Source organism: Mytilus galloprovincialis, chromosome 14, assembly GCF_965363235.1.
Source record: "Mytilus galloprovincialis chromosome 14, xbMytGall1.hap1.1, whole genome shotgun sequence".
Classification (NCBI taxonomy): domain Eukaryota; kingdom Metazoa; phylum Mollusca; class Bivalvia; order Mytilida; family Mytilidae; genus Mytilus; species Mytilus galloprovincialis.
Window position 1 is genome coordinate 66,899,723 of NC_134851.1, and position 27,459 is coordinate 66,927,181.

The 27,459-nt window shown below is 33.0% G+C and overlaps 1 protein-coding gene across 7 annotated transcripts in view; it reads right to left on the reverse strand.

Moving 5' to 3' along the window:
• LOC143059850 (disco-interacting protein 2 homolog C-like) overlaps positions 1-27,459 on the reverse strand; it is an 86,523-nt gene that overhangs the window by 34,611 nt on the left and 24,453 nt on the right. For 3 of the 7 annotated variants that reach the window (XM_076233417.1, XM_076233419.1, XM_076233418.1), the window contains exons 3-15: positions 20,876-20,959; positions 18,407-18,526; positions 17,478-17,690; positions 16,837-16,983; positions 16,055-16,113; positions 15,491-15,548; positions 14,199-14,272; positions 12,995-13,118; positions 7,813-7,907; positions 7,283-7,393; positions 6,627-6,656; positions 4,311-4,434; positions 1,769-1,872 (exon numbers count right to left, since the gene is read on the reverse strand). In XM_076233417.1, the coding sequence (XP_076089532.1) occupies positions 1,769-1,872; positions 4,311-4,434; positions 6,627-6,656; positions 7,283-7,393; positions 7,813-7,907; positions 12,995-13,118; positions 14,199-14,272; positions 15,491-15,548; positions 16,055-16,113; positions 16,837-16,983; positions 17,478-17,690; positions 18,407-18,526; positions 20,876-20,959 (1,343 nt within the window). The other 4 variants (XM_076233420.1, XM_076233422.1, XM_076233421.1 and 1 more) reach the window with 4 other exon arrangements.

A 27,459-nucleotide genomic window follows, 5' to 3' on the forward strand; every position in this document is an offset into this window, starting at 1 on the left:
AACTATGAGGAACTGCTAAAATTATTGGATTGGTTGATTGTTGATTGCTTGAAGTCCAGTGGCAAATATTTCATGCATGTTAAGGACGAGAACAAGTCAACAATAATAGGAAAGGTCTTGTAACAAAGGCTGTCTGGGATGAAGCAGAAGGTCAAGGACATTTTGAATGAAACTGGAAAGTAAGGGTATAGAGCAAAGGAACAGAAATTTTGGGACATATACGGCCCACTCAGAGTTTTTCTAGGGTTCTCAACGTGGAGAGAGTATGTTCTCTTAACACAATTCTTTAACAGTAGACCAAACTAGTACATTCCAAAAGACAAACTGATGCCCAACTTCGGCAAGGGCTCTGCTGCTGGACTGATGACTGATGAAGACTAAGTGATCTTACCCTAATCCATAGGACTTCACTCTTGATGTGGGTAAACTATTCCAGCAAAATTTGACTTTTTAGTAAATCTTACCCTTTCGGGCCAGGTGAGCTAGCAAAATTGATATAAATAAAGAGAAATGTTAGGACCTACTGACAAAAACAATCATAGGTGGAATTCCAGAATGCAGCATACCTTTTATTGGCACCTAAACTAACTTAAATCTCTAATCTTTTTATATTTTATAAATCTAGACCTCCAAGGGGTGACAGAATTGTATCCTATTTTGTATAGGATTTATACATTTATGTATACAAACAAATGGAAGTTTTTAACGACCTTGACTGGCTATACAGCCCTTGCACGGTCGGCAATATGTATACAAGTGGTATCAAATATATCAGGATGAATCTTACTAAATCTTTGGGCAAAGGTTTTAAACTAATATTGAAAGAATTAATTTTCAATCTAAACTACTGAATATTTTATCATTTATATAAAATTAAAAAGGCATTTGAATTCATCAAATAATTATTACACTCTTTTCAAACACTTAGGTGTTAACATAAAGTCTTTGAAACAAAAAACTAAAATGTGTGAATTCTGAGGTAGTAACTGATTAAATAAACAAAAGGTGTCAAATTTAGGATATTTAGAAAAAATAAAGCAATAAAGTCAAAAGAAAAATTCTGGTATATTCCTAAATATTTTCAGTATTGTATTTGAACATCTATCTTAACTTCAATATCAATTTGATTGTTGCACAATAAAATTCATTCTAGTGTAATATTTCATATAACTGATGTTGGTTTGATTACCTCCCCTTATTAGAAGTATATATTACAATTCATTTTCTGAATTATGTATCAATCTTAACATCATAAAATCTGTCACAATCTTCATTTATTGACCAATGTTCATTCATAATTTTTAAAAATATTGAAGGTTTTAAAATATATATTCAAAAATTTAAAATAAATTAAAAAAAATATGACTTTGGATTTAATTTGACAGCAAAAAATATGAATACTTTTTTCACCAATTTGCCAATTACTTGCTATAGTAGCAAAGAAAACTAAAGAAATTATTGAATCCCAATTTTGACACCTCAGAAAGAGGTAAACAAACAACTGCAGCCTTCAAATAATTAAATTTAAAACCACTGACAGTACTGAAATCAGGAAATAAAAGTCATAGAAGGAACTGTTTTGATCATTTTTACTGCATAACAAAAAAAAGTCCAGGACTCATAGACTTGCCTTAGCGAGAGTTATACTTATTAATAAAGTGCATTCTAAGAAACAGTTTTACTAATCAATTTTAACTTGGTTTTAAGTGTAAGTTTTTGTTTCGTTTAACTTCATCAACATCAAAGAAAATGTAGTTTGTAAACTTACTTCTACATAAGCAGGAATATCTTCCGAGACTTTAGGCGGAGGTTGCCAGTCTTTGTGTGGTTTGGTTAAATTGTCTGTTAGAAACCAGTGAAGTTTAGGCCAGCCTAAAATAAAAAAAACAAACTATGTACACTCTTTCACATATCACTTTCAATTAAGGATGCATTAGTCCTTTTCTTTTCTTTTTCTTAACAGATAAAATTAAGAATGGAAATGGGGAATGTTCCAAAGAGACAACAACCTGACCTTAGAGTAGACAATAGTAGAAGGTCACCAACAGGTCTTCAATGCAAAGAGAAGTTCCCACACCTGGAGGCGTCCTTCAGCTGGCCCCTAAACAAATATATACTAGTCCAGTGATAATGAACACCATACTAAACTCCAAATTGTACACAAGAAACTAAAAGTTAAAATAATACAAGACTAACAAAGGCCAGAGGCTCCTGACTTGGGACAGGCCCAAAAATGCGGCAGGGTTAAACATGTTTGTGAGATCTCAACCCTCCCCCTATACCTCTAGCCAATGCAGAAATGAGAATGTACACTCTTACATATCACTTTCAATTAAGGATGCACAAGTGAAACTGCGAGCTACTGCTCACTGATGATACCCCCGCCGCAAGTGGATAATATTAATAGTGTAAAAATATGCAAGTGTTCGGTAAACAGGAAGTTGTCGAGTGATGAATCTGAAAATGCATCACACGGTAAAGCTGACTTATATAAATCCTGAAACCAAATTTCAGAAATCCTTGTATTGTAGTTCCTGAGAAAAATGTGACGAAAATTTTCAACTTGGCTATCATGTGTAAAATCATACAAGTGTTCGGTAAACAGGAAGTTGACGAGTGATGAATCTGAAAACGCATCACACGGTATAGCTGACTTATATAAATCCTGAAACCAAATTTCAGAAATCCTTGTATTGTAGTTCCTGAGAAAAATGTGACGAAAATTTTCAACTTGGCTATCATGTGTAAAATCAGACAAGTGTTCGGTAAACAGGAAGTTGTCAAGTGATGAATCTGAAAACTCATCACACGGTATGGCTGACATATATAAATGTTGAAACCAAATTACAGAAAGGGTGGATGTGTAGTTCCTGAGAAAAATGTGACGAAAGTTTCATGGGACGGACTGACTGACGGACTGACGGACTGATGGACGGACGGACGGACGGACTGACAGACAGAGGTAAAACAGTATACCCCCCCTTTTTTAAAGCGGGGGTATAATTAGTTATTTCTTTTCTTAATAGATGCTTGTTTGGTAGTTTGATTATTTCGTAATGATGTGTGGATGTAGTCTCTTTGGAGTCTGTGGATTCATTTATTTTCTAGAGTACCAATTTTCATTGATTGAGGAAAACTGGCATTTTCGTGGATATTTAATTTCATGGTTTTGATTAAGTCTGTATCTATTCCTTTAGGTAACTTGTAATTTGTTGAACATTTAAATTTGTGGTTTCTCTGTATTTATGAAATCCACCAAAATTGGTATCCAACAAATATTAATGAATCCACAGTAAACCAAAAATGAATATGGTATTTCGAGCAAGGATCCAGCAATTTTAAAAAGGGGGGAGTCCCAACCCAGAGTAATGGAGGGGGGTTCCAAATATATGCTCCCATTCAAATGCATTGATCGGCCAAAAAAAGGAGGGTTTTCATTCCCCGGAACCTCCCCCTTGGATCCGCCACTGTATTTATGAAGGTATTCAAGCAAGACATCATTTAGGAACTCATTTAAACATGCCACATAGAGAGCCCAATCTCCTCACCTTCCACACCTGAGATCAACAACAGTTTATAATGAAGCTAACCAGTCTTTAGTTTTCTTTGCTGTGCTTTATGTACTATTGTTTGTCTGTTTGTCTGTTGGTCTTTTATTAGCCATGCGATTGTGTTTTAATTTTTTTTCATTTATGAGTTTGAATGTCCCTTTGGTATCTTTTCCTTTTTATTCTTTTTTTAAGATTGAATTTGTAGGATAAGACTTAAAGGTAATTATTAACTATACTGTTTAATGGGTTTTGCACATTGTTGAAGGCCATACAGTAACAGATAGTTGCTTCAATCAAGGTCCTTTGGTTTATGGTGAACAACTGCAATCTTACCACAGCTTCATAATTTACATTGTACTCTATGCATCATTTTAACTTTTAAGAAAACTTAATTAAGGAATGACTGTAATATTTTTTCTGTCTATGAAGAAATAACAAAAAAAATTTGGTGCACACTGAATAACGCGCGTAGCGGGTTATTTAACAGTGTGCACCACATTTTTTTTGTAACTTCGAATAGACAGAAAAAATATTACAGTCATTTCTTATAATTTAATTCTAAATTCCATTTTAAACCATAGAAAACCATGAAAAAACGTTGATGAGGTCACGATCACATGACTAAATTATTTCTATGGGCTCATAACAAAATAACGTCAGCCAATCAGAAGACCCGTTACATCCAAAATTAAATTATTCACAAATGTACAAAAATCCTTTGCATAAAGGAGACAACTCTTACAAATCACTGATACAAACCTTTAAAACTACTAACTTCACCACTGGCAGATTTCGATAAACTTTTATAACAGGCTTCTGATGTTAATCCCCATTGTACATTTAAACTTCCTAGCATGAAACCAATACCTTCACTCCCTGCATCCTGTAAATGTAACAATGAATTTCATTGGTTAATACATTCAACCAAATGTCACACTGAATTCTATTGGTGAATTCTAAAGGTCTAACATCATTTGAATGAATGAAAGACAATGTGGTCATCTCTTTTCTCAAATGTAGTATAATAAAGAATTCTGCAAGTTAAATTATAACATCAAATTTGATTGGTTATAGTTATTTACTGCTGAGCTACAAACCAGACAAAGTAAAAATATTTAACTACAGTGGAATAAAAAAATAAAAGTTCATTCAAATCTAACTAATTCTGTATATATAAAAATATATTTTTTATAATTTAACAAATTAATCAATTTTTTAATTATTAATTATATAACAGTCTGTTAAATGATTAACATTTTTAAGTTTTCCTCCACAATTATTTTTAGCTCAAGATGAAGAAATGTTTCACCATGGTTTCACTAAGATTTCACCAAAATTTCACCAAAGTTTCCAGGAGAAAAAAATAACATTCCAAGGCCCTCCCCTCCTTTTCAAATTTCTTTAAAGGAATTTGAATTATCTTTACAAAAATTACAAACCAAGTTATGTAACTCTAATTTAAAGTTAAATTTATAAAACAAGTTTCAAACTTCTATTTTTAACTTGCACTCCTAATACATGTAATTTGCTTATAACTTTAATATTTTGTCCAAAACAAGTAGTTTTAAATTTTAATTTATTAAAATTATTTGGCATGTTAGACAACTTCTGAAATTTGAAGTTTTTACAATGCTAATAAAATTACACAAATATACAGAAAATGTCCAATCATACAATCACAAAAAACACTGCAGACATGTATTTGAAATCAGAATGATAGATGATATACAGAGGAGCTTGTGAAACATTTGGTGTTTTCTACAGATATGAAACCAAGGAGCGAAATTTTTGCTGTGTCTGTAATTACAAAATTCAATACAACATTTGATATATGTATCTGGAGGGATACCCAAAGCTAGGAAATTTGGAAAATTAAACGTAAAATATAAGATTGAAGAGTCGACAGAACCAATAAGAAGGATAAAAGGAAGAGCTTCCACCCTAACTTGTAACATAAAATTGACAGATAAGATGATACCAAAATTCAATATAAATTTCACAATTATTCGCTACTTATTTCTTTTAAACAAAATCCTAAGTATGTTAGCCGTTTCAGAAAAAACAACTAACTTTGTCAGACTAATTCAAACAGACGAACAGCAACTGTGCATTTACGACTTGACTTTACAGATTTACAGTTTGTTCTGTTCTTACTAAAAATGATTTAAACAAAATTCTTTACCATTATCATCGCCACCAGGATTTTTTTAGAAAATTCCAGACCTTGCCTTGTTAAACTTGAGCTCAGACTGAGAATTCAACCAATCAAAATACTTGATTTGGTGTTTTTAGCACATTTTGTACTCTTTATTTATAGAATACTGGGTAATGTTTTATTGACAGAGAGCCCAGAACTGAATTATTTAATATGTTTATTAAAAGCAAAGACACATATCTATTGATGTATTCCATTATTATCGGCTAAATGATATATATATAATGGTATGTTCCAAATAAGTATAGAGGTAATACTTGACTAAAACTGTATCAAAATTAAGAAATTGTATACACAAATCAAAGCAAAAGCTTAACGAGATGTAGTATGATGTTTAACATTTGTTTACTTCAAACCTTTCAGATGGTTACCTAAGAAAGGCCTTTAAATATAACACCAATCTATAAATATCATTGCAAGAGACGTCGTGTATCAAATAAAGAGCTTAAATTTACAGGACACCAGCATTCTAACAAAATTTGATGAAATAGTGAAAAAAAATAAAACCCCTATAATGAATATCAATTTTAAAAGTCTATGTGTATTAAATTCATCGACCATTCTACTCTTTATTGCTGATAAAATAGAGAAAATAACTAAAACACCAATACTAAAATATCATGTTGAGTCTACGTGTATGAAATTTGGAGTTACATTTTGAACATTCTACTCTTAATCACTGATGAAATGGTGAAAAAAAATAAAACAACAAACCATGAATATCATGTTAAGAGTACGTGTATGAAATTCACAGCAAACTATTTGACACCATAGTTTTTTCCTTTTTGTTGTTGATGAAATGGTGAAAACGAAATCATATGTGCAAAGCAGAAATCCCACACACAATTGTAAATTCTTACCCATAAATGGTCAACAACGGTGTGATTAGACTACAAATAATGTAACACGTCATTATCATATAATTAAATTAATTATGTGACTGATAACATTCATTGTTGTTGATGTAAATTTCTTTACAATTTTATTTGTTTATGTCTTGATTACAGCTAATTTGGTTTGTTTTCTCATCTTCATCTATCTCAATCATTTTCTTTTTGAATAAGTAGTAACCCATTAAAATTGTTGATGTCAAAATCATGTCACCTAAGATTTGAATTTTTTTGTAATTTTTATGTGTTTACATGAATAAAATAAAAATATAGAGAGTTGTCTCCCATAGACCTTTGGCCTAACCAGCCTCTTTTTTTTTTGTGCCTATCAATATGTGAAAGCAAATTTTGCCTAGCACCTCTGTACTTCCAAATACTTATGAACAACATAAATATGTTTGACATATCAATATTTCATTTAAAACTTAATAATTTCCTTAAAATCATATCATAAGAAAATCTCAGTCTAGACCCTTTTACATCCAAAGTTGTTTATATCTTAAAATCTCACCACACAAAAATATCTGTCTTATATATCATTTTGAAGATTATAAATATTAAGTTATTCTCAATTTCACTAGATTATCTACATAACCCATCAAAATCCTTGATACATAACCACTTACCCGTCTTGCAGATGGAACTTCTACTGGTACTGGTACAACCCCAGCTACTAAACAACCATAGAAAGCACAGCTAAATGATATTGGGTCGTTGTTAGGGTAAACTAAGGCAACCTGAAAATATAAACGAAGCATAGCAATAAGATATTGGTCAATTCTAGACAGAAGTATGCCCCCTAAAAATATAATACAACACATCCAAAGGAAATGAAGTGGATTTATTTATTTTCACGGGTGTCAACTTTTTGTGTTACTGTACCTCTTTTGTTGATTGAGAAAAACTTACATTTTTGAGGGTATTTGATAACATGTAAATTATAATTGTTCATATTTTCAGTTACAGCTGGTAGATGTTTCTACAATTTCAAAGTAAAATGTCCAAAAAATAGTACATAACACTGTATCATATTGAGAAAATGCAGTTGGGATTTTGTTAATCTGCAATTTTACTTTCGAAAGAAATACACTGCAAAACTACTGTGTTCTCAGACGTATAGATTTGACTTCAACCCATCATTGTATATTATCCCTACCCTATCTCCAGGTTTAATGGCACCATCTCCACTTTTCTGTCCCGTTTTATGTAATAAACTATAGGCTATTTTCTGTGTTCGGTTCAATAATTTTCCTGTAATAAGAACAAAAGTGAGATATTAAATATCAAACCCAATTCACAATCAATGTTAAACTTTATACTTTCTATCATCATATTTTCTTCAAGTATTTACAACATTTGTTATAATCTTTCTGAATTTTGACACCAAAAAGGTGTACATTTCTACCAATTGTTAACTGTAAAAAGGGAATTAATTGTTCAAACATCAAAGTTTTAGAAAATAAACTTTGTTTTTTTTTCCTGATTATATTCATACAGATTTTACATTCACACATTCAAACATCAATTCTAACAGTATCATGTGTAATGTGCAAATAAAATGTCCTTTGTGGTTTGTTTTTTTTTAGCAATTGGATGGCTGACATTATGACATTTTTATTCGAGAAAATCATCTTTTTGTGGACAATGTTATATTGACTTAATCATATGTGATGTCAAACACATTTTTTTCTATTGACATCAAACCCAGTTTTATCTGTATGAGTACTAAATTTGTATACATAATACAGGCATAAAACAATTCTAAACATGCATGCCCTGAATATGCATGAAATATTTGCAACTAGACATACTGCAAATAACAATTTATCAATCAAAACAATACCCTGTGTTTACTGGATTTATTCAAACTTGCCATGCTAACTTCAGTAATTTTGACTTAGTTTAAATCTGAAGTTCATTATGTCCAGTCAAACTACTATCATTTTAGACAAAAATCCGATTTTAAAGTCGTTTAATTCATATAAAGAATTTCCAAATGTGAGTTAAAATTATTGCGATAATAACCCTGTTGCATTTTTCGCAATAATAACCAGGTGCTCCGCAGGGCGCAGCTTTATACGACCGCAGAGGTCGAACCCTGAACAGTTGGGGCAAGTATGGACAAAACATTCAAGCATGATACAGCTCTGAATTTGGATTGTGATCAAATTTTTGACATTACATGGTTTTTTTTTACACAAAACAAATGCCAAGATTTTACAAATCAATTAAAGATTTCTTCTTCAAACTTATTAAATCTAAAATTAAATAGTTGACACAGCATAGGTTTCTGACACAGAATGAATGTGGTCTAATGAACTTAAAAGGTTTTTTTTGCCTTTGAGCAATTCACTATGCTGTTGAATATTAATCCTCTCAGAAAAATGTTTGAAGAAATTTTCTTTTTATTTATGAAATCTGAAATGAGAAAAATTTAACCCCCCCCCCCCTTTTTTTTCACATCCCTGTTTCCCTTTATCAAAATTGATATCAATTCAAATTTCTAATGGAGTTTGCAACAATAACTACTCATTTAAATACATCATAAAATATTAAGATGTAAAAAAACTGCTTGTTATCACTGAATGGTAAAGATTATTTAAATTTATCAGTTGGTAGTAAAAAGTGTATATACATTGTATATTGTATATGGCTAAGTATTCAGTAAAGTGCTGTTTCAATGGGTGTCCCAGAAAAATGCATTTTTTTCATATTTTAAATTATTTTAAGTTTTAATGCAGGTAGCTAATCAATTCACTGTATGATGAAGAGATAATATAAACAGTCTCATATGAAAAGTTTATTGTTGAATAAAGTATTTTACAAATGAAGTGTTGAATTCCCTATTTTTTGCATGCTTATTTTGTGACATGGTCGAATGACCCAAAATCAAAATTGTTTTATAAACCTTTTTTTATGAATGTCAACTAGGTAAAAAGGATTTTCAGGTAATACAATAGGTTTGTCAAGGTTTAGGGCATTAAAACATGAAAAATCTTCGAAAAATAAGGATTAAAAACAATTTTAAATGGTCACGTTGTCGGACTAACATTTTCTGTCTTCTTCCTAAGTGAAAATGAAATATAAGTTATGTAACAATAGAGGGCAATTAAATGCACAAAATATCTTGAGGCTTGAGCTTATTAACTAAAATGTGATAATTCATCATGAAGTTACAGCAGAAAGTTTTATTTTTTTCAGGAATTGTCATTAAAGTTTACTCTTGAAAAATCTGTCCAACCGTTACGGGCGAAAATTTCAATTTTCATTTGCAAGTTGCCAACTCAGTTTAAGTTTTTTTTTAATGTTTATGACAACAAATTTTACGACAATTGCAATGCACATACAGTATTGCTGTCAACTGTTCCTTTTTACTCGAGGTCAACGACATCGAAAGGGGTGAACGCTCTTTCTGCCCAACCAAGAGATGGATTAGTTACATCCAAATTAATGTTACGTCCAACATCCAAGATATTCTCTACAATGACTAGCACAAGTCACGGAATCAATTTGCTTCCACTTTGACAATAACTTAACCTTAAATACTACCGTATATATGAAAAATAAAGAGGTTTTAAACTGTTGACAGTCTAAATTTGACATACTTTTGAAAATTAGGACGTAACAAGAGTCCGATAATGTTCTGTTGGACGAACCTTAGGACAAAATCTTCTAATGTCGGACGTAACAGCTTTTTAAAAGTAAAAAGAAACTTGTTAACAACTAACAAGTCCACATAAATTTAAAAATAGTTCTCAGACCCTTCCTCAACTCTTCTTAAGAGGTGCCCATTTTTAAATTGCCATTAGAATCAGTAAAATAATGAATTCTGTCCTATCTTTGTCCGACAGGGAATATAATCTGTCCTATGTTTGTCCTACAACAAATGAATTCTGTCACTGTTCATCCAACAGTTTTTTTATGGTTTTGTTTTATCCATTTATTTAATAATGAACCATTTTACCTCTTGCTGAGGAACACCAGCTGTAGATATTAGTATAAACAGCATAGTTTTGATTTTGTTTTTGACTTTGAATGATGCAAATGGAACAAATTCTCATCCAAAAATGTCCCTGTTTGTCCGACATATTTTAAGATTTTTCAAACTTATAAGTTAGTTTTTGAAAAATTTAACAAAATGATATACTTGAATTGAAGATCTTATGAACTGTCAGAGAAAAATTAATATATTTATTAACAAAGCCTTCATATAAAAGGAAAATATTCAATTTTCAATGTCCTGTTACGTCCAACATAACCTCTGTCCAACATGCTATTTATGTCTAATTTTATATTTTCTGACTAAAAAACTATCTTTTTATATGTAAAACCCTAAACAAGAATCATTCTCCTTTCAGAAAATCATGTTATTATGATTGAAACAGCTACTTTTAAAATCATACATGTTGTCACACACTAACAACACTATACTGAATACTTAGCCATATAACAAAGATTTAAGTTGATTCTGGACAAAGAAAGATAACTCCAATTAAAAAAAATTCTTGCTATTGCACAATATTGTGCAATAGGATATTTCTTGCTTACTATTCTGGACAAAGAAAGATAACTCTAATTAAAAAAAAATTTGCTATTTCACAATATTGTGCAATTAGATATTTCTTGCCATTGCACAATACTGTGCAATTGAAAAGACTTGCTATTGCACAATACTTAATATAATAATTTTAGATCCTGATTTGGACCAACTTGAAAACTGGGCCCATAATCAAAAATCTAAGTACATGTTTAGATTCAGCATATCAAAGAGGCCCAAGAATTCAATTTTTGTTAAAATCAAACTTAGTTTAATTTTGGACCCTTTGGACTTTAATGTAGAATTTGAAATTTGAAAACAGGACCAAAAATGAAGAATCTACATACACAGTTAGATTTGGCATATCAAAGAACCCCAAGGATTCAATTTTTGATGAAATCAAACAAAGTTTAATGTTGGACCCTTTGGACCTTAATGTAGACCAATTTGAAAACTGGACCAAAAAACTTCAATAATCAAGAATCTAAGTACATTTTTAGATTCAACATATCAAAGAACCCAACCGATTCATTTTTTGTCAAAATCAAACTAAGTTTAATTTTGGACCCTTTGGACCTTAATGTAGACCAATTTGAAAACGGGACCAAAAGTTGAGAATCTACATATACAGTTAGATTCGGCATATCAAAGAACCCCAATTATTCAATTTTGATGAAATCAAACAAAGTTTAATTTTGGACCCTTTGGGCCCCTTTTTCCTAAACTGTTGGGACCAAAACTCCCAAAATCAATACCAACCTTCCTTTTATGGTCATAAGCCTTGTGTTTAAATTTCATAGATTTGTATTTACTTATACTAAAGTTATGGTGCGAAAACCAAGAAAAATGCTTATTTGGGTCCCTTTTTGGCCCCTAATTCCTAAACTGTTGGGTCCTAAACTCCCAAAATCAATCCCAACCTTCCTTTTGTGGTCATAAACATTGTGTTTAAATTTCATAGATTTCTATTTACTTAAACTAAAGTTATTGTGCAAAAACCAAGAAAAATGCTTATTTGGGCCCTTTATTGGCCCCTTATTCCTAAACTATTGAAACCAAAACTCCCAAAATCAATCCCAATCTTTCTTTTGTGGTCATAAACCTTGTGTCAAAATTTCATAGATTTCTATTAACTTAAACTAAAGTTATGGTGCGAAAACCAAGAAAATGCTTATTTGGGCCCTTTTTGGCCCCTAATTCCTAAAATGTTGGGACCAAAACTCCCAAAATCAATACCAACCTTCCTTTTATGGTCATAAACCTTGTGTTAAAATTTCATAGATTTCTATTCACTTTTACAAAAGTTAGAGTGCGAAAACTAAAAGTATTCGGACGACGACGACGACGACGACGACGCCAACGTGATAGCAATATACGACGAAAATTTTTTCAAAATTTGCGGTCGTATAAAAATATCGCAATAATCTCTGAATTAACAGTATTTGAATAAAATGTGGACGATCTATGAGTTACAAAAGTTGATTGTCTCATCTGGTTTTATCTCCTTTTTGGTTGCCACCATCTCATTAATTTATACAGCAAATATTCTTTTATTCATCTTACAGAAAACAAATGTCTTGTCGATACAAATTTGGTGGCAGGTTTTGTTAGTTATAAAACCAGGTTTAATCCATAACTTTCATTGGAAAATCCCCGAACCAATTAGGAATATTTTTTTCACTCATTCAGTTGGTTTTTGTCAATTTTGAGGAAATCCATTTTTTCCTATTTACAATGGAGTTGGTATTTTAGCTTTACTTTTTGAATGTATAGTTTTAAAGTGTAATATCGATATAGTTACCATAGGTTAAATTTAATGATGGTTTTCCACTTTGGTCCAGGACAGTCACAGCATTAGCTTTATAGGTAGACGAACCATATCTTTGTAATGCAGCTTCTAGATTTCTGGGTAATCCTGAGGGGGTCTGAAAATAAAATAACACAAAAATACAATAAAATACCACATACAGATTTCTTGTGTACAATTTGGAAATTAGTATGGCGTTCATTATCACTGAACTAGTATATATTTGTTAAGGGGCCAGCTGAAGGACGCCTCCGGTGCAGGAATTTCTCGCTACATTGAAGACCTGTTGGTGACCTTCTGCTGTTGTTTTTTCTATGGTCGGGTTGTTGTCTCTTTGACACATTCCCCATTTCCATTCTCAATTTTATTTGTGCTATTCATAAAAGGATTATTAAGTTAGAAAGTACAATTTCTTCAAAATAACTGTTGTCATGTTTCTAGGTAGATTTGTGTACTGAAGTTATACAAATAAATAATTTAAAAAAAATCTAATTGTAGATCAGTCATTCTTCAACTAAAATACATTTTCACAAATCTGATAAATAAAGAATAATAGGTAGTTTCGTTTTGATACTGACTATATCATGTGGAATATCTAGACTAGCCTGTTAGGGCGAGTTGTGATATTCCACATGATAAATAAAGTCAGTATAAAAAAAAACAAAGGGAAAATATATGAATTACCGATAAAACTGTAGAGTAATTGACCTTGGCCTTTTTAACTTTTTTGATAGGAGCATCGCTAATGAATGAGGGTAGTAATTGGGGTACCTTCATGAAGAATAACGGTTAAAATTCTTGCTAAATGACATTAACGGTAATTTTTGGTGTATGACAATAAAATGTATACTTTCTTAATCTTTTTCCACAAATGTCGCTAACAATAATTGTTTGATACATCTGATGAATCACGATAAAGATATTTTGACAAATCACAATAAAATTTAACCAATTTGAAGCTAACGGTAGCCAAAAATGACTGTTTGACGCCTGACGGTTTAGGGCATTACTACCCTCATGAATCTTATGTAGGCAAAAAGTGTGCCTGGCATACAAAATTTAAATCCTGGTATCTATGACGAGTTTATCGATAGTTTTTTTCAAAATCTTAAAAGCTTGCTGTGATGATGTTAGATCAAACTTATCAAAGGAGGACTACTTTTTAATATGATATTTCTGATTATATTACAATACTTACAGTTAATTGTTCACCAGCAACTGGTGTTAGAATGTTTCCTTCTGGTTTTGGTGCATTGGGGTCAGGAACTGGAGCTGAAAGTAAAAACATCAAGATATACATTTTTTAATTAATGAATACACTGAAAGTTTAATCAAACATTTTCTGGAATAAGATCATGTTTTTGATTAGACAGGTATTCAAATTACACAGGTTCAAATGTGTTTTTCAAATTTGGTTCATTTGTATGTTTTAAAGTTTAGTGAGGCATCCAAATTGCTGAAATAGTATACATAATTGTTAAAGGGTAAGCTGAGGTCCCTCTTTTTTCTCTCACTGTGTTGATCATGAAGTCCCATTGATTGCCTCAAGCTCTTTGGTTGAGCTATTGTCTCTTTGACATATTCCCTGTTTCATCCTCTGTTCCTCTATTATTCATTGATCGTCCTGTTTGAGCAGTTCAATATAGATTTCGTCCTGTTTGAGCAGTTCAATATAGATTTCTTTGAGCAGTTCAATATAGATTTCGTCCTGTTTGAGCAGTTCAATATAGATTTCGTCCTGTTTGAGCAGTTCAACATAGATTTCGTCCTGTTTGAGCAGTTCAACATAGATTTCGTCCTGTTTGAGCAGTTCAATATAGATTTCGTCCTGTTTGAGCAGTTCAATATAGATTTCGTCCTGTTTGAGCAGTTCAATATAGATTTCTTTGAGCAGTTCAATATAGATTTCGTCCTGTTTGAGCAGTTCAATATAGATTTCGTCCTGTTTGAGCAGTTCAACATAGATTTCGTCCTGTTTGAGCAGTTCAACATAGATTTCGTCCTGTTTGAGCAGTTCAACATAGATTTCGTCCTGTTTGAGCAGTTCAACATAGATTTCGTCCTGTTTGAGCAGTTCAATATAGATTTCGTCCTGTTTGAGCAGTTCAACATAGATTTCGTCCTGTTTGAGCAGTTCAATATAGATTTCGTCCTGTTTGAGCAGTTCAATATAGATTTCGTCCTGTTTGAGCAGTTCAATATAGATTTCAAGTGTAAAGGAAGTTCTTTTTAGGCAAGTTACACTGTGATAATGTTTGAAAAGACACATCTAAGTATGCAAGAAATTGACATGTTGTTGCTAGTCTATCCTCACTTGTAATTTCAAAGTACATTTAATCTGAATAAAGAAAATTGAAGTTGCAAACCAAATGGGAATTAATTCTGTTCAATAGTTCCTTAGAACATGTCAAGAAAATTGTGATGAAAATGTTTGTTTGACAAGAAGAAATAACTGCACACATCAAATATATAATTACGGTCATTTAATACCTTCTAAAGCTTCATCATCTTCTACAAAAAATTCTTTTAATGGTTTTCTTTTCGGTCTCTGAAAAAATGGAATTAAGAAGTTAACTAAAGGTTGAACAAAATTATAAACCTAATAAAAAACAAAAAGTAGACACAATAGTTTGTTACTATCTATATACATGATCATGCTTTATCCAAAAAAAATTTCTACAAGATATATACTAGTATATAAAGATCTAAGTGTGGGCAAACATTTCTGGGTAAAGCATTGCCACATGTCTAATTTTGTTAAAAGCTGTACCATATGAGGCTGTTTATTGTATACATTTGTCAAATTGTGTATAACACAGTTCCCTTTTTCATCCCCAAGATTGCTTTTTTAGGTGATGTCAATTTCAACAATTTATAAAGCCACAGTGACATCACAAATGACTTTTCTTTTTCAATCATGTATCAATAAATCTGTCATCATTTTAACAAGGTCGGAAATTTGAATATCATCATTCATGGGAATGTTTTGGGGCCCAGTTGTTAGCTCTTTTCTTTTCTTCTTTCTAAATAAATATTACTCTGCAAAGTACCTACTTTTAATGTGTTGAGCAATTGTTGAATCTTGGCAGAAACTTTTCCTTGGTGTCTTGAGCCTAAAATAAATGCACAATAAGTTTAGTTCAATATACTGTGACGACAATATTTGTCATAACATGTTATTTGATAGTATGTCATGTATGTAATAAGTTTGAAATCTGTTGATAATTTAAATTTACAAAATATTGTGAAATTTTGATTATATATCTAAAACATTTCAGCCCTCTTTGATAGTTAGACTATGACTTCACACTTGCAATGCAATAACATTTGAATATACAACGTAATATCAATTTTTACCCTTCACCTTGTAAGTATTTCAAACTGATTTTTAGCTATCTGTAAAATTAACTACTCAAATGAGAATAGATACCTATGTATGTTTTTTGATAGTTTTGATGTAGTGAACATTTTCTGTTTAAAAAGACATCAATTTGCTGAAAATGTTTTCACAATAGTTATGAACTTTGGCAGCAAGTAAGAAAACAACTGTGAAATTTACACTGCTCATGTGAGATTAACTCCCACACGATCAGCTTGTCTCATACTTAACTTACCATTGGTATCCTCCATCCCCGTCACACTGCCTGTATTTGTCATCCTTACAGATGAGATGTGTGAGGCAGCGTAGGGTCCGACACAGTCTGCTTGTTTCATACTTAACTTACCATTGGTATCCTCCATCCCCGTCACACTGCCTGTATTTGTCATCCTAACAGATGAGATGTGTGAGGCAGCGTAGGGTCCGACACAGTCGGCTTGTTTTATACTTAACTTACCATTGGTATCCTCCATCCCCGTCACACTGCCTGTATTTGTCATCCTAACAGATGAGATGTGTGAGGCAGCGTAGGGTCCAACACGATCTGCTTGTCTCATACTCTTTGCATTGTTGGTTACATCAGGTGGTTGTGAAATTGGTTGTGCTGTAACAATATCAATATAAACAATTACATATCAAACGTGCATTTCTTAAATCTCAGTAAACATATTGGTGTATTGGCTATCATGTGACATAAAAATTTGTCTTAAAATTTCAATGAAGGCTTAAATATTTTAAGTAAGAATCTTCAATTACTAAAAAATTTTAAATAATATTTTTGTACCTTGAGATTGTTGAGTCAGATATCAAACAATCAAATTACTGGATTTGGTGTTTCCAGCACAAATTTTATACTGAAATAAGTTTCATGACAGAAAGGCCAGGCTATAAAAAGGGTTCTTCAAGGTACAGAAAAATTTACACTGAAGGCAACTATGTCTTGCCTTCAGTGTAAAGTTTTCGTACTTTGACCTATAATAGTTTTTCTTTTACAAATTGTAATTTAGATGGAGAGTTGTCTCATTGGCACACATACCACATCTTCCTATATCTAAGAGCGTTGGATACACGAAATGTATAAAGTACTAGATTACTCACAATGTCTGGAATGGTGGACATCTGAGACAGCCCTGGACGTGTTGCCAGGTAAAAAGAACATTGCACTTTGTGGTCTTTGGTCACGCCCCTGATGGTGAGGGGAATGGTCAGAGTAGGAAGACGAACTAGCACCACTATCACGTAACCTGCCTCCTCGTAGAAAGTCACGATTCTGGTCTTCACCGAAAATACTGTCGTCATCTGATGAAGATTCTAAAATGAAATATAACAGGTATGAGGGGTTCTTTGAAAAAGTCAAAAGAAATTCATAATAAAAAACATTCTTTCACCATTCACAATTAATATATTATTCTCGACAATTTTTTAGTGTCTTTTTTATTGAAAAATTTCTTGAAATCTTTACAAGTCAGGAGGCTGTAATTCAAGGGTTGTCATGTGACATAATTTTTTTAATTTTTTTTTTTTTAGGCTGTAAGTTTTCTTGTTTGAATTGTTTTACATTTGTAATTTCGGGGCCTTTTATAGCTGACATTGTGGAATGGGCTTTGCTTATTGTTGAAGGCTGTACAGTGACCTATAATTATTATTTTCTATGTCTTTGGTCTCTTCTGGAAAGTTGTCTCATGGGCAATCATACAACATCTTCTTTTTTATATCATGGATAGAATGTATAGAATATGCTAAATTAATGCACTAAACTTTTTAAATTTCATAATAAGTTGTGATAAAGTCTGAAAACTATCAAATAGCAACATAAGGGCATTGATTGCATGAATGAAGCCCCAGAACTGCAGCATTTATTCTCAAATATTACTGTGATGTTTGTTATTATTTCAATCTATTTATTCCCAAATATTACTGTGATGTTTGTTTTGATTTCAATCTAAAATTTCTTGATTAATGATGATACCAAGAACAATTTGTCCCTTTATTTAAACAAATCGCTTATAATTTTCAGTAAATATTACCATGTCTCGGACGTTCTTGACCTTTATAATTAACAGATGTCCGTTTTGAAGGTAATGGCATCACTGGTACCCTTTTATTGTGCTGAGCTAAGGCCTGCATCACTGCTTCTGTTCGTACTTCTGTAAAAGACATAATATTCTTTGTGTAAACTAATTTTTGAACTTATTATGGATTGTTGAGCTGTCTCATTATCCTCTCCCACAAATCTCCTTTTGTCCCTATTTACATTGTAGTAAACTATTACGTTCTGAATACAACCTTCATCATATACAAATTATAATTGACATTTCCCTTACACCTGTAAAAAAAAATTCACTGGTACATGTGTATCTTATTTTTAACATTTGGTTTGATTTTGACTTTTTTTACTGGTGGAGGGAAAAATCACTCTTTCTAAATTCTTGAGTATGACTTCAGGGTTACTTTTATTTTCAGAAGAAAAAAAATATATGGGGGGTGTTTTAACGGGTCATAATATTGAACAGGTTATGGCAGGTCACAAAGTCCAAATTGTGTGGTCATTTATGCAAGGTAAAATGCAATTGCATAGGAAATGGTAACAAAAATAAAAGTGCCTTCCAAATCCCACCCCCTTCCAACCGAAAACTTTTTTTTTTTCTGGAACTGCCAGAATAAAAGGTACATAGAAACCTGACACCAGCAGATTTTTTTATAATATAATATAAAAAAGAAGATGTGGTATGATTGCCAATGTGAGAACTATCCACAAAAGACCAAAATGGCACAGACATTAACAACCATAGGTCACCGTACGGCCTTCAACAATGAGCAAAGTCCATACCGCATAGTCAGCTATAAAAGGCCCCAATAAGACAATGTAAAACAATTCAAACGAGAAAACTAGCGGCCTTGTTTATGTAAAAAAAAAATGAACGAAAAACAAATATGTAACACATAAACAAACGACAACCACTGCATTACAGGCTCCTGACTTGGGACAGGCACATACATAAATAATGTGGCGGGGTTAAACATGTTAGCGGGATCCAAACCCTCCTCCTAACCTGGGACAGTTATATAACAGCACAACATAAGAACGAACTATAAAACTCAATTGAAAAAGGCTTAACTCATCAGATGGACAAAAATACAAGTGGACATAAAGCTAGGTTAAATTTCAAATCAATTACTAATAAAACTCTCAGTTTAGTTTAGACTGTATAATAAAGAAGATGTGGTATGATGTACTTGTTTCTGATTTAACGGTTTTTATGTATATAATGCATATGTTTTTATGAATAATGAAAGACATTCATGTCCAGTCTCAAATTGACCATAAAATTCTTTCAAGTATATCAACTTCATACATACAAAAATATAAACCACTATGAAATCCTATAATTATACACACACATGTTTATCCAGACTTAAACTGGTTAATGAGTGGTAATTTGTACAAAATTATAAATGTCAAAAGTTCTACCTCAATGCTTTTCAATTAGAGGGATTTTTTTAACACTAATTGACAAAATTGTAACCTTTTAACATACCGACATTTATAAAAAGTTTTAAACATGTCATTTCATATATATACTTTTATCAAGGAAGTTCCTGCTGACTTCAAGGACTGTCACAAGATGTCATTCAGGGAAAATATTCAACAAGCTCAAGTTTTATCTATTTGTATCATGGATGTGGGGTAGACTCCAATTAGATGGTAAACTGGCGCTGGCCACCCAAAGAGTTGAAAGACATTAATAATGAAAAGACGTCTAATTTTATAGTAAGATTTCAGACTTTAATAAAAAAATGCAGACTTCCTTTCAAACCCCTCTGCTGACGGAAGTTAGGAACTTGTAGTTCAGTGGTTGTTGTGGTACCTGTTATATTTGTTTTTCGTAAATTGCTTTTTTTCATAGATTAAGCTGTCATCTTTTTCATTAGAATTGTTTCACATTTTTCATGTCAAGGTCTTTAAAAGTCGACATCCAGTATGGGGTTTTCTCAATGTTAAAGGCTGTACTGTTGACTACAATTGCTGACATCCCTTTCATTTGAACTCTGGAGGATAGTTGTTTCATTGGCAATCATACAACATCTCTAAATGTCTTTGTGTTGATTGTGTATTTAGGTTGCTGTCTCATTGAAATCTTCCCCACAAAGTAATTTAATGAATTTATCAGGTATAATTTTTTTTCTATCACATTTCTAAGGAAGGTATATATCAAGCATTGCTGCAAATGCATGAATCGTACACAATTTGATTGATTGAGATTGTGGTGTTTTAACACCTGTTTTAAGCATCACACTTACTGGCGGCCAGTTTTTATTGATTGAGGAAGCCGGAGTGCCCAGAGAAAACCGCCAACCTTTGATAGGGGAACTGACAACCCTAGTAAATTAAGATTGGAGTCGAACTCACAACCACAGAAGCAGTGTTGACTGGCTTGTGATTACTGAAGTATCTCCTTTGACCACTCGTCTGTTATAAAACCAAGTGCATTTACCTGAATGATATCTATTGTCTTCCCTTGTGACCCTCCTGGCCTCCTTTCTGTTTGCTGCTGTTTTAGGACTGGGTGCATTTTGCCCTACAAAAGAAATTTACTGTTTTTTATAATTCAGATCAATTTGTAATGAACATACATAAACCCAAAGTCAGGAATCTTAGCTATTCTGACAGGGGTTAATATGAAACTTTTATACTGTACCCATAACGTCAGGAATCTTAGCTGTCCTGACAGGGGTTAATATGAAACTTTTATACTGTACCCATAACGTCAGGAATCTTAGCTGTTCTGACAGGGGTTAATATGAAACTTTTATACTGTACCCATAACGTCAGGAATCTTAGCTGTCCTGACAGGGGTTAATATGAAACTTTTATACTGTACCTATAACGTCAGGAATCTTAGCTGTCCTGACAGGGGTTAATATGAAACTTTTATACTGAACCCATAACGTCAGGAATCTTAGCTGTCCTGACAGGGGTTAATATGAAACTTTTATACTGTACCCATAACGTCAGGAATCTTAGCTGTCCTGACAGGGGTTAATATGAAACTTTTATACTGTACCCATAACGTCAGGAATCTTAGCTGTCCTGACAGGGGTTAATATCAAACTTTTATACTGTACCCATAACGTCAGGAATCTTAGCTGTCCTGACAGGGGTTAATATGAAACTTTTATACTGTACCCATAACGTCAGGAATCTTAGCTGTCCTGACAGGGGTTAATATGAAACTTTTATACTGTACCCATAACGTCAGGAATCTTAGCTGTCCTGACAGGGGTTAATATGAAACTTTTATACTGTACCCATAACGTCAGGAATCTTAGCTGTCCTGACAGGGGTTAATATGAAACTTTTATACTGTACCCATAACGTCAGGAATCTTAGCTGTCCTGACAGGGGTTAATATGAAACTTTTATACTGAACCCATAACGTCAGGAATCTTAGCTGTCCTGACAGGGGTTAATATGAAACTTTTATACTGTACCCATAACATCAGGAATCTTAGCTGTCCTGACAGGGGTTAATATGAAACTTTTATACTGTACCCATAACGTCAGGAATCTTAGCTGTCCTGACAGGGGTTAATATGAAACTTTTATACTGTACCCATAACGTCAGGAATCTTAGCTGTCCTGACAGGGGTTAATATGAAACTTTTATACTGTACCCATAACGTCAGGAATCTTAGCTGTCCTGACAGGGGTTAATATGAAACTTTTATACTGTACCCATAACGTCAGGAATCTTAGCTGTCCTGACAGGGGTTAATATGAAACTTTTATACTGTACCTATAACGTCAGGAATCTTAGCTGTCCTGACAGGGGTTAATATGAAACTTTTATACTGTACCCATAATGTCAGGAATCTTAGCTGTCCTGACAGGGGTTAATATAAAACTTTTATACTGTACCCATAACGTCAGGAATCTTAGCTGTTCTGACAGGGGTTAATATGAAACTTTTATACTGTACCCATAACGTCAGGAATCTTAGCTCTTCTGACAGGGGTTAATATGAAACTTTTATACTGTACCTATAACGTCAGGAATCTTAGCTGTCCTGACAGGGGTTAATATGAAACTTTTATACTGTACCCATAACATCAGGAATCTTAGCTGTCCTGACAGGGGTTAATATGAAACTTTTATACTGTACCCATAACGTCAGGAATCTTAGCTGTCCTGACAGGGGTTAATATAAAACTTTTATACTGTACCCATAACGTCAGGAATCTTAGCTGTCCTGACAGGGGTTAATATGAAACTTTTATACTGTACCCATAACGTCAGGAATCTTAGCTGTCCTGACAGGGGTTAATATGAAACTTTTATACTGTACCCATAACGTCAGGAATCTTAGCTGTCCTGACAGGGGTTAATATAAAACTTTTATACTGTACCCATAACGTCAGGAATCTTAGCTGTCCTGACAGGGGTTAATATGAAACTTTTATACTGTACCCATAACGTCAGGAATCTTAGCTGTCCTGACAGGGGTTAATATCAAACTTTTATACTGTACCCATAACGTCAGGAATCTTAGCTGTTCTGACAGGGGTTAATATGAAACTTTTATACTGTACCCATAATGTCAGGAATCTTAGCTGTCCTGACAGGGGTTAATATGAAACTTTTATACTGTACCCATAACGTCAGGAATCTTAGCTGTTCTGACAGGGGTTAATATGAAACTTTTATACTGTACCCATAACGTCAGGAATCTTAGCTGTCCTGACAGGGGTTAATATGAAACTTTTATACTGTACCCATAACGTCAGGAATCTTAGCTGTTCTGACAGGGGTTAATATGAAACTTTTATACTGTACCCATAACGTCAGGAATCTTAGCTGTTCTGACAGGGGTTAATATAAAACTTTTATACTGTACCCATAACGTCAGGAATCTTAGCTGTTCTGACAGGGGTTAATATGAAACTTTTATACTGTACCCATAACGTCAGGAATCTTAGCTGTTCTGACAGGGGTTAATATGAAACTTTTATACTGTACCCATAACGTCAGGAATCTTAGCTGTTCTGACAGGGGTTAATATGAAACTTTTATACTGTACCCATAACGTCAGGAATCTTAGCTGTTCTGACAGGGGTTAATATAAAACTTTTATACTGTACCCATAACGTCAGGAATCTTAGCTGTTCTGACAGGGGTTAATATGAAACTTTTATACTGTACCCATAACGTCAGGAATCTTAGCTCTTCTGACAGGGGTTAATATCAAACTTTTATACTGTACCCATAACGTCAGGAATCTTAGCTGTCCTGACAGGGGTTAATATAAAACTTTTATACTGTACCCATAACGTCAGGAATCTTAGCTGTCCTGACAGGGGTTAATATAAAACTTTTATACTGTACCCATAACGTCAGGAATCTTAGCTGTCCTGACAGGGGTTAATATAAAACTTTTATACTGTACCTATAACGTCAGGAATCTTAGCTGTTCTGACAGGGGTTAATATAAAACTTTTATACTGTACCCATAACGTCAGGAATCTTAGCTGTCCTGACAGGGGTTAATATAAAACTTTTATACTGTACCCATAACATCAGGAATCTTAGCTGTCCTGACAGGGGTTAATATGAAACTTTTATACTGTACCCATAACGTCAGGAATCTTAGCTGTTCTGACAGGGGTTAATATGAAACTTTTATACTGTACCCATAACGTCAGGAATCTTAGCTGTCCTGACAGGGGTTAATATGAAACTTTTATACTGTACCTATAACGTCAGGAATCTTAGCTGTCCTGACAGGGGTTAATATGAAACTTTTATACTGTACCCATAACATCAGGAATCTTAGCTGTCCTGACAGGGGTTAATATGAAACTTTTATACTGTACCCATAACGTCAGGAATCTTAGCTGTTCTGACAGGGGTTAATATGAAACTTTTATACTGTACCCATAACGTCAGGAATCTTAGCTGTCCTGACAGGGGTTAATATGAAACTTTTATACTGTACCTATAACGTCAGGAATCTTAGCTGTCCTGACAGGGGTTAATATGAAACTTTTATACTGTACCCATAACGTCAGGAATCTTAGCTGTCCTGACAGGGGTTAATATGAAACTTTTATACTGTACCTATAACGTCAGGAATCTTAGCTGTCCTGACAGGGGTTAATATGAAACTTTTATACTGTACCCATAACGTCAGGAATCTTAGCTGTCCTGACAGGGGTTAATATGAAACTTTTATACTGTACCCATAACGTCAGGAATCTTAGCTGTCCTGACAGGGGTTAATATGAAACTTTTATACTGTACCCATAACGTCAGGAATCTTAGCTGTTCTGACAGGGGTTAATATGAAACTTTTATACTGTACCCATAACGTCAGGAATCTTAGCTGTTCTGACAGGGGTTAATATGAAACTTTTATACTGTACCCATAACGTCAGGAATCTTAGCTGTCCTGACAGGGGTTAATATGAAACTTTTATACTGTACCCATAACGTCAGGAATCTTAGCTGTCCTGACAGGGGTTAATATGAAACTTTTATACTGTACCCATAACGTCAGGAATCTTAGCTGTCCTGACAGGGGTTAATATGAAACTTTTATACTGTACCCATAACGTCAGGAATCTTAGCTGTCCTGACAGGGGTTAATATGAAACTTTTATACTGTACCCATAACGTCAGGAATCTTAGCTGTTCTGACAGGGGTTAATATAAAACTTTTATACTGTACCCATAACGTCAGGAATCTTAGCTGTTCTGACAGGGGTTAATATGAAACTTTTATACTGTACCTATAACGTCAGGAATCTTAGCTGTCCTGACAGGGGTTAATATGAAACTTTTATACTGTACCCATAACATCAGGAATCTTAGCTGTTCTGACAGGGGTTAATATAAAACTTTTATACTGTACCCATAACGTCAGGAATCTTAGCTGTCCTGACAGGGGTTAATATAAAACTTTTATACTGTACCCATAACGTCAGGAATCTTAGCTGTCCTGACAGGGGTTAATATGAAACTTTTATACTGTACCCATAACATCAGGAATCTTAGCTGTTCTGACAGGGGTTAATATGAAACTTTTATACTGTACCCATAACGTCAGGAATCTTAGCTGTCCTGACAGGGGTTAATATGAAACTTTTATACTGTACCCATAACGTCAGGAATCTTAGCTGTTCTGACAGGGGTTAATATAAAACTTTTATACTGTACCCATAACGTCAGGAATCTTAGCTGTCCTGACAGGGGTTAATATGAAACTTTTATACTGTACCCATAACGTCAGGAATCTTAGCTGTCCTGACAGGGGTTAATATGAAACTTTTATACTGTACCCATAACGTCAGGAATCTTAGCTGTTCTGACAGGGGTTAATATGAAACTTTTATACTGTACCCATAACACTGGGAAAAGTTCTGTGTGATTCATTTGCATTGACTAATAATATTTTTTAAATAGTCAAACTAGAGATAAATACCATCTTTATCACTTCTCTTTTTGCTATTATCGTTTATCGGAGAATATGGTATTGATGTAAGATGCAGCTGCACCAGACCATGAAACCATGATCAATTCTAATACAAGTTTTGTAAAATTCTTTAGAATTACAATTAAAGTTGTACATAAAATATAGGGCCCTTTAATTTTTTTATGATGTCAAACATTTGATATTTTTTGGCTCTCAAACTTAAGGTCTTGAGTGTGTACCTGAAGGAGATTAAAGAAACACTTGACATGCAAACAGAAGTCCTAACACACTGCTGTCAAAAGATTAAGGGTTCTTTTCATACTAACACTGCAACAGAAGTGACCTTTATATTGACCTCATTCATGTATATTTTTGGGGGACTAAATAATTGTTTTTCTAAAAATTTTGTATTGATGCATATGGAAGATGCAGTAGAACCAGCCAGACCATGAAAACATGAACAATTATAATACAAATTTTGTACAATTCCTAAGCATTAGGATTAAAATTGTACCTCAACTTTAGGCCCTTTAATTTTTTTTATTAAGTCAAATATTTGATATTTTTTGCTCTCAAACTTAAGGTCTCGAGTGTATACCTGAAGGAGATTATGGAAGACACACTTGACATGCAAACAGAAGTCCTAACACACTGCTGTCAAAAGATAAAGGGTTCTATTCATACTAACACTTCAAGTGAAGTGTCCTCAATATTGACCTCATTCATCTCGTTTATAGGCAAATGTCAAACACAAGATTTTAAATGGCTACTTATAAAATGATATTGAATGAACTTTTAGCATTTTAAAGTCTTCTGTTGAGAAATGTTTAATCTTGTGAATATATAGTGACTATAAAGAGGAATCAAAGTTATATAGTGCGTTTGGATTTGGTTATTTCAACTTACATGTCAATCATAGCAATCAGGCCATACACATTTAACCTCAAATTTTGTTAAAAAAAATATCGAAAACAAAAAAATATTTCTCTAGCATGTCTAGGGTTATCATATTGTTACGTTTTCCATTCGATAATTGCATGATCATTCCCAAAATTTGGCACAGGGATTCATTAAGCCGGATAACTGTCTCTTTTTTTGCCACCTAGTTAAAGTTCTAGTTACAATCATTATAGTCAAAATGATGTTTGAAAAATAAAAAATCTGAATTTTTTATGTTTTTTAACCTAACTATAAATCTGCTTTTTTTATAAGATTGGAGACTGGAGAAAAGTAATCCTACTAACTAGAGAGAGAAAGGGAATGTGAGACCTGTATCTCTTAATTGGAAGTTAATATTTCATTGATCCATATGTCATAATTTTCAACTTCGTAATAATTCACTCGAAAAGATTCAGATTGAAAGACAATCATGTTTAATTAAAGAAAGAGAGACAATGAAAGAAAGAAAGACTTGTATTATCTGAATTGGCAGTTAAAAATATCATTATGTGTACAACTGGATTTATTTACAATCTAATACTTTGTTACTTTGTAATGATTCAGAGTTGAACATGTTGAAGTGAGTCATTTTACATGTAAATAATTCAAGAGAAAGGAAGAAGGCCAAGCAAATGAGAAAGAGAAAGAGAATGAGAGAAAGAAAGAATTGT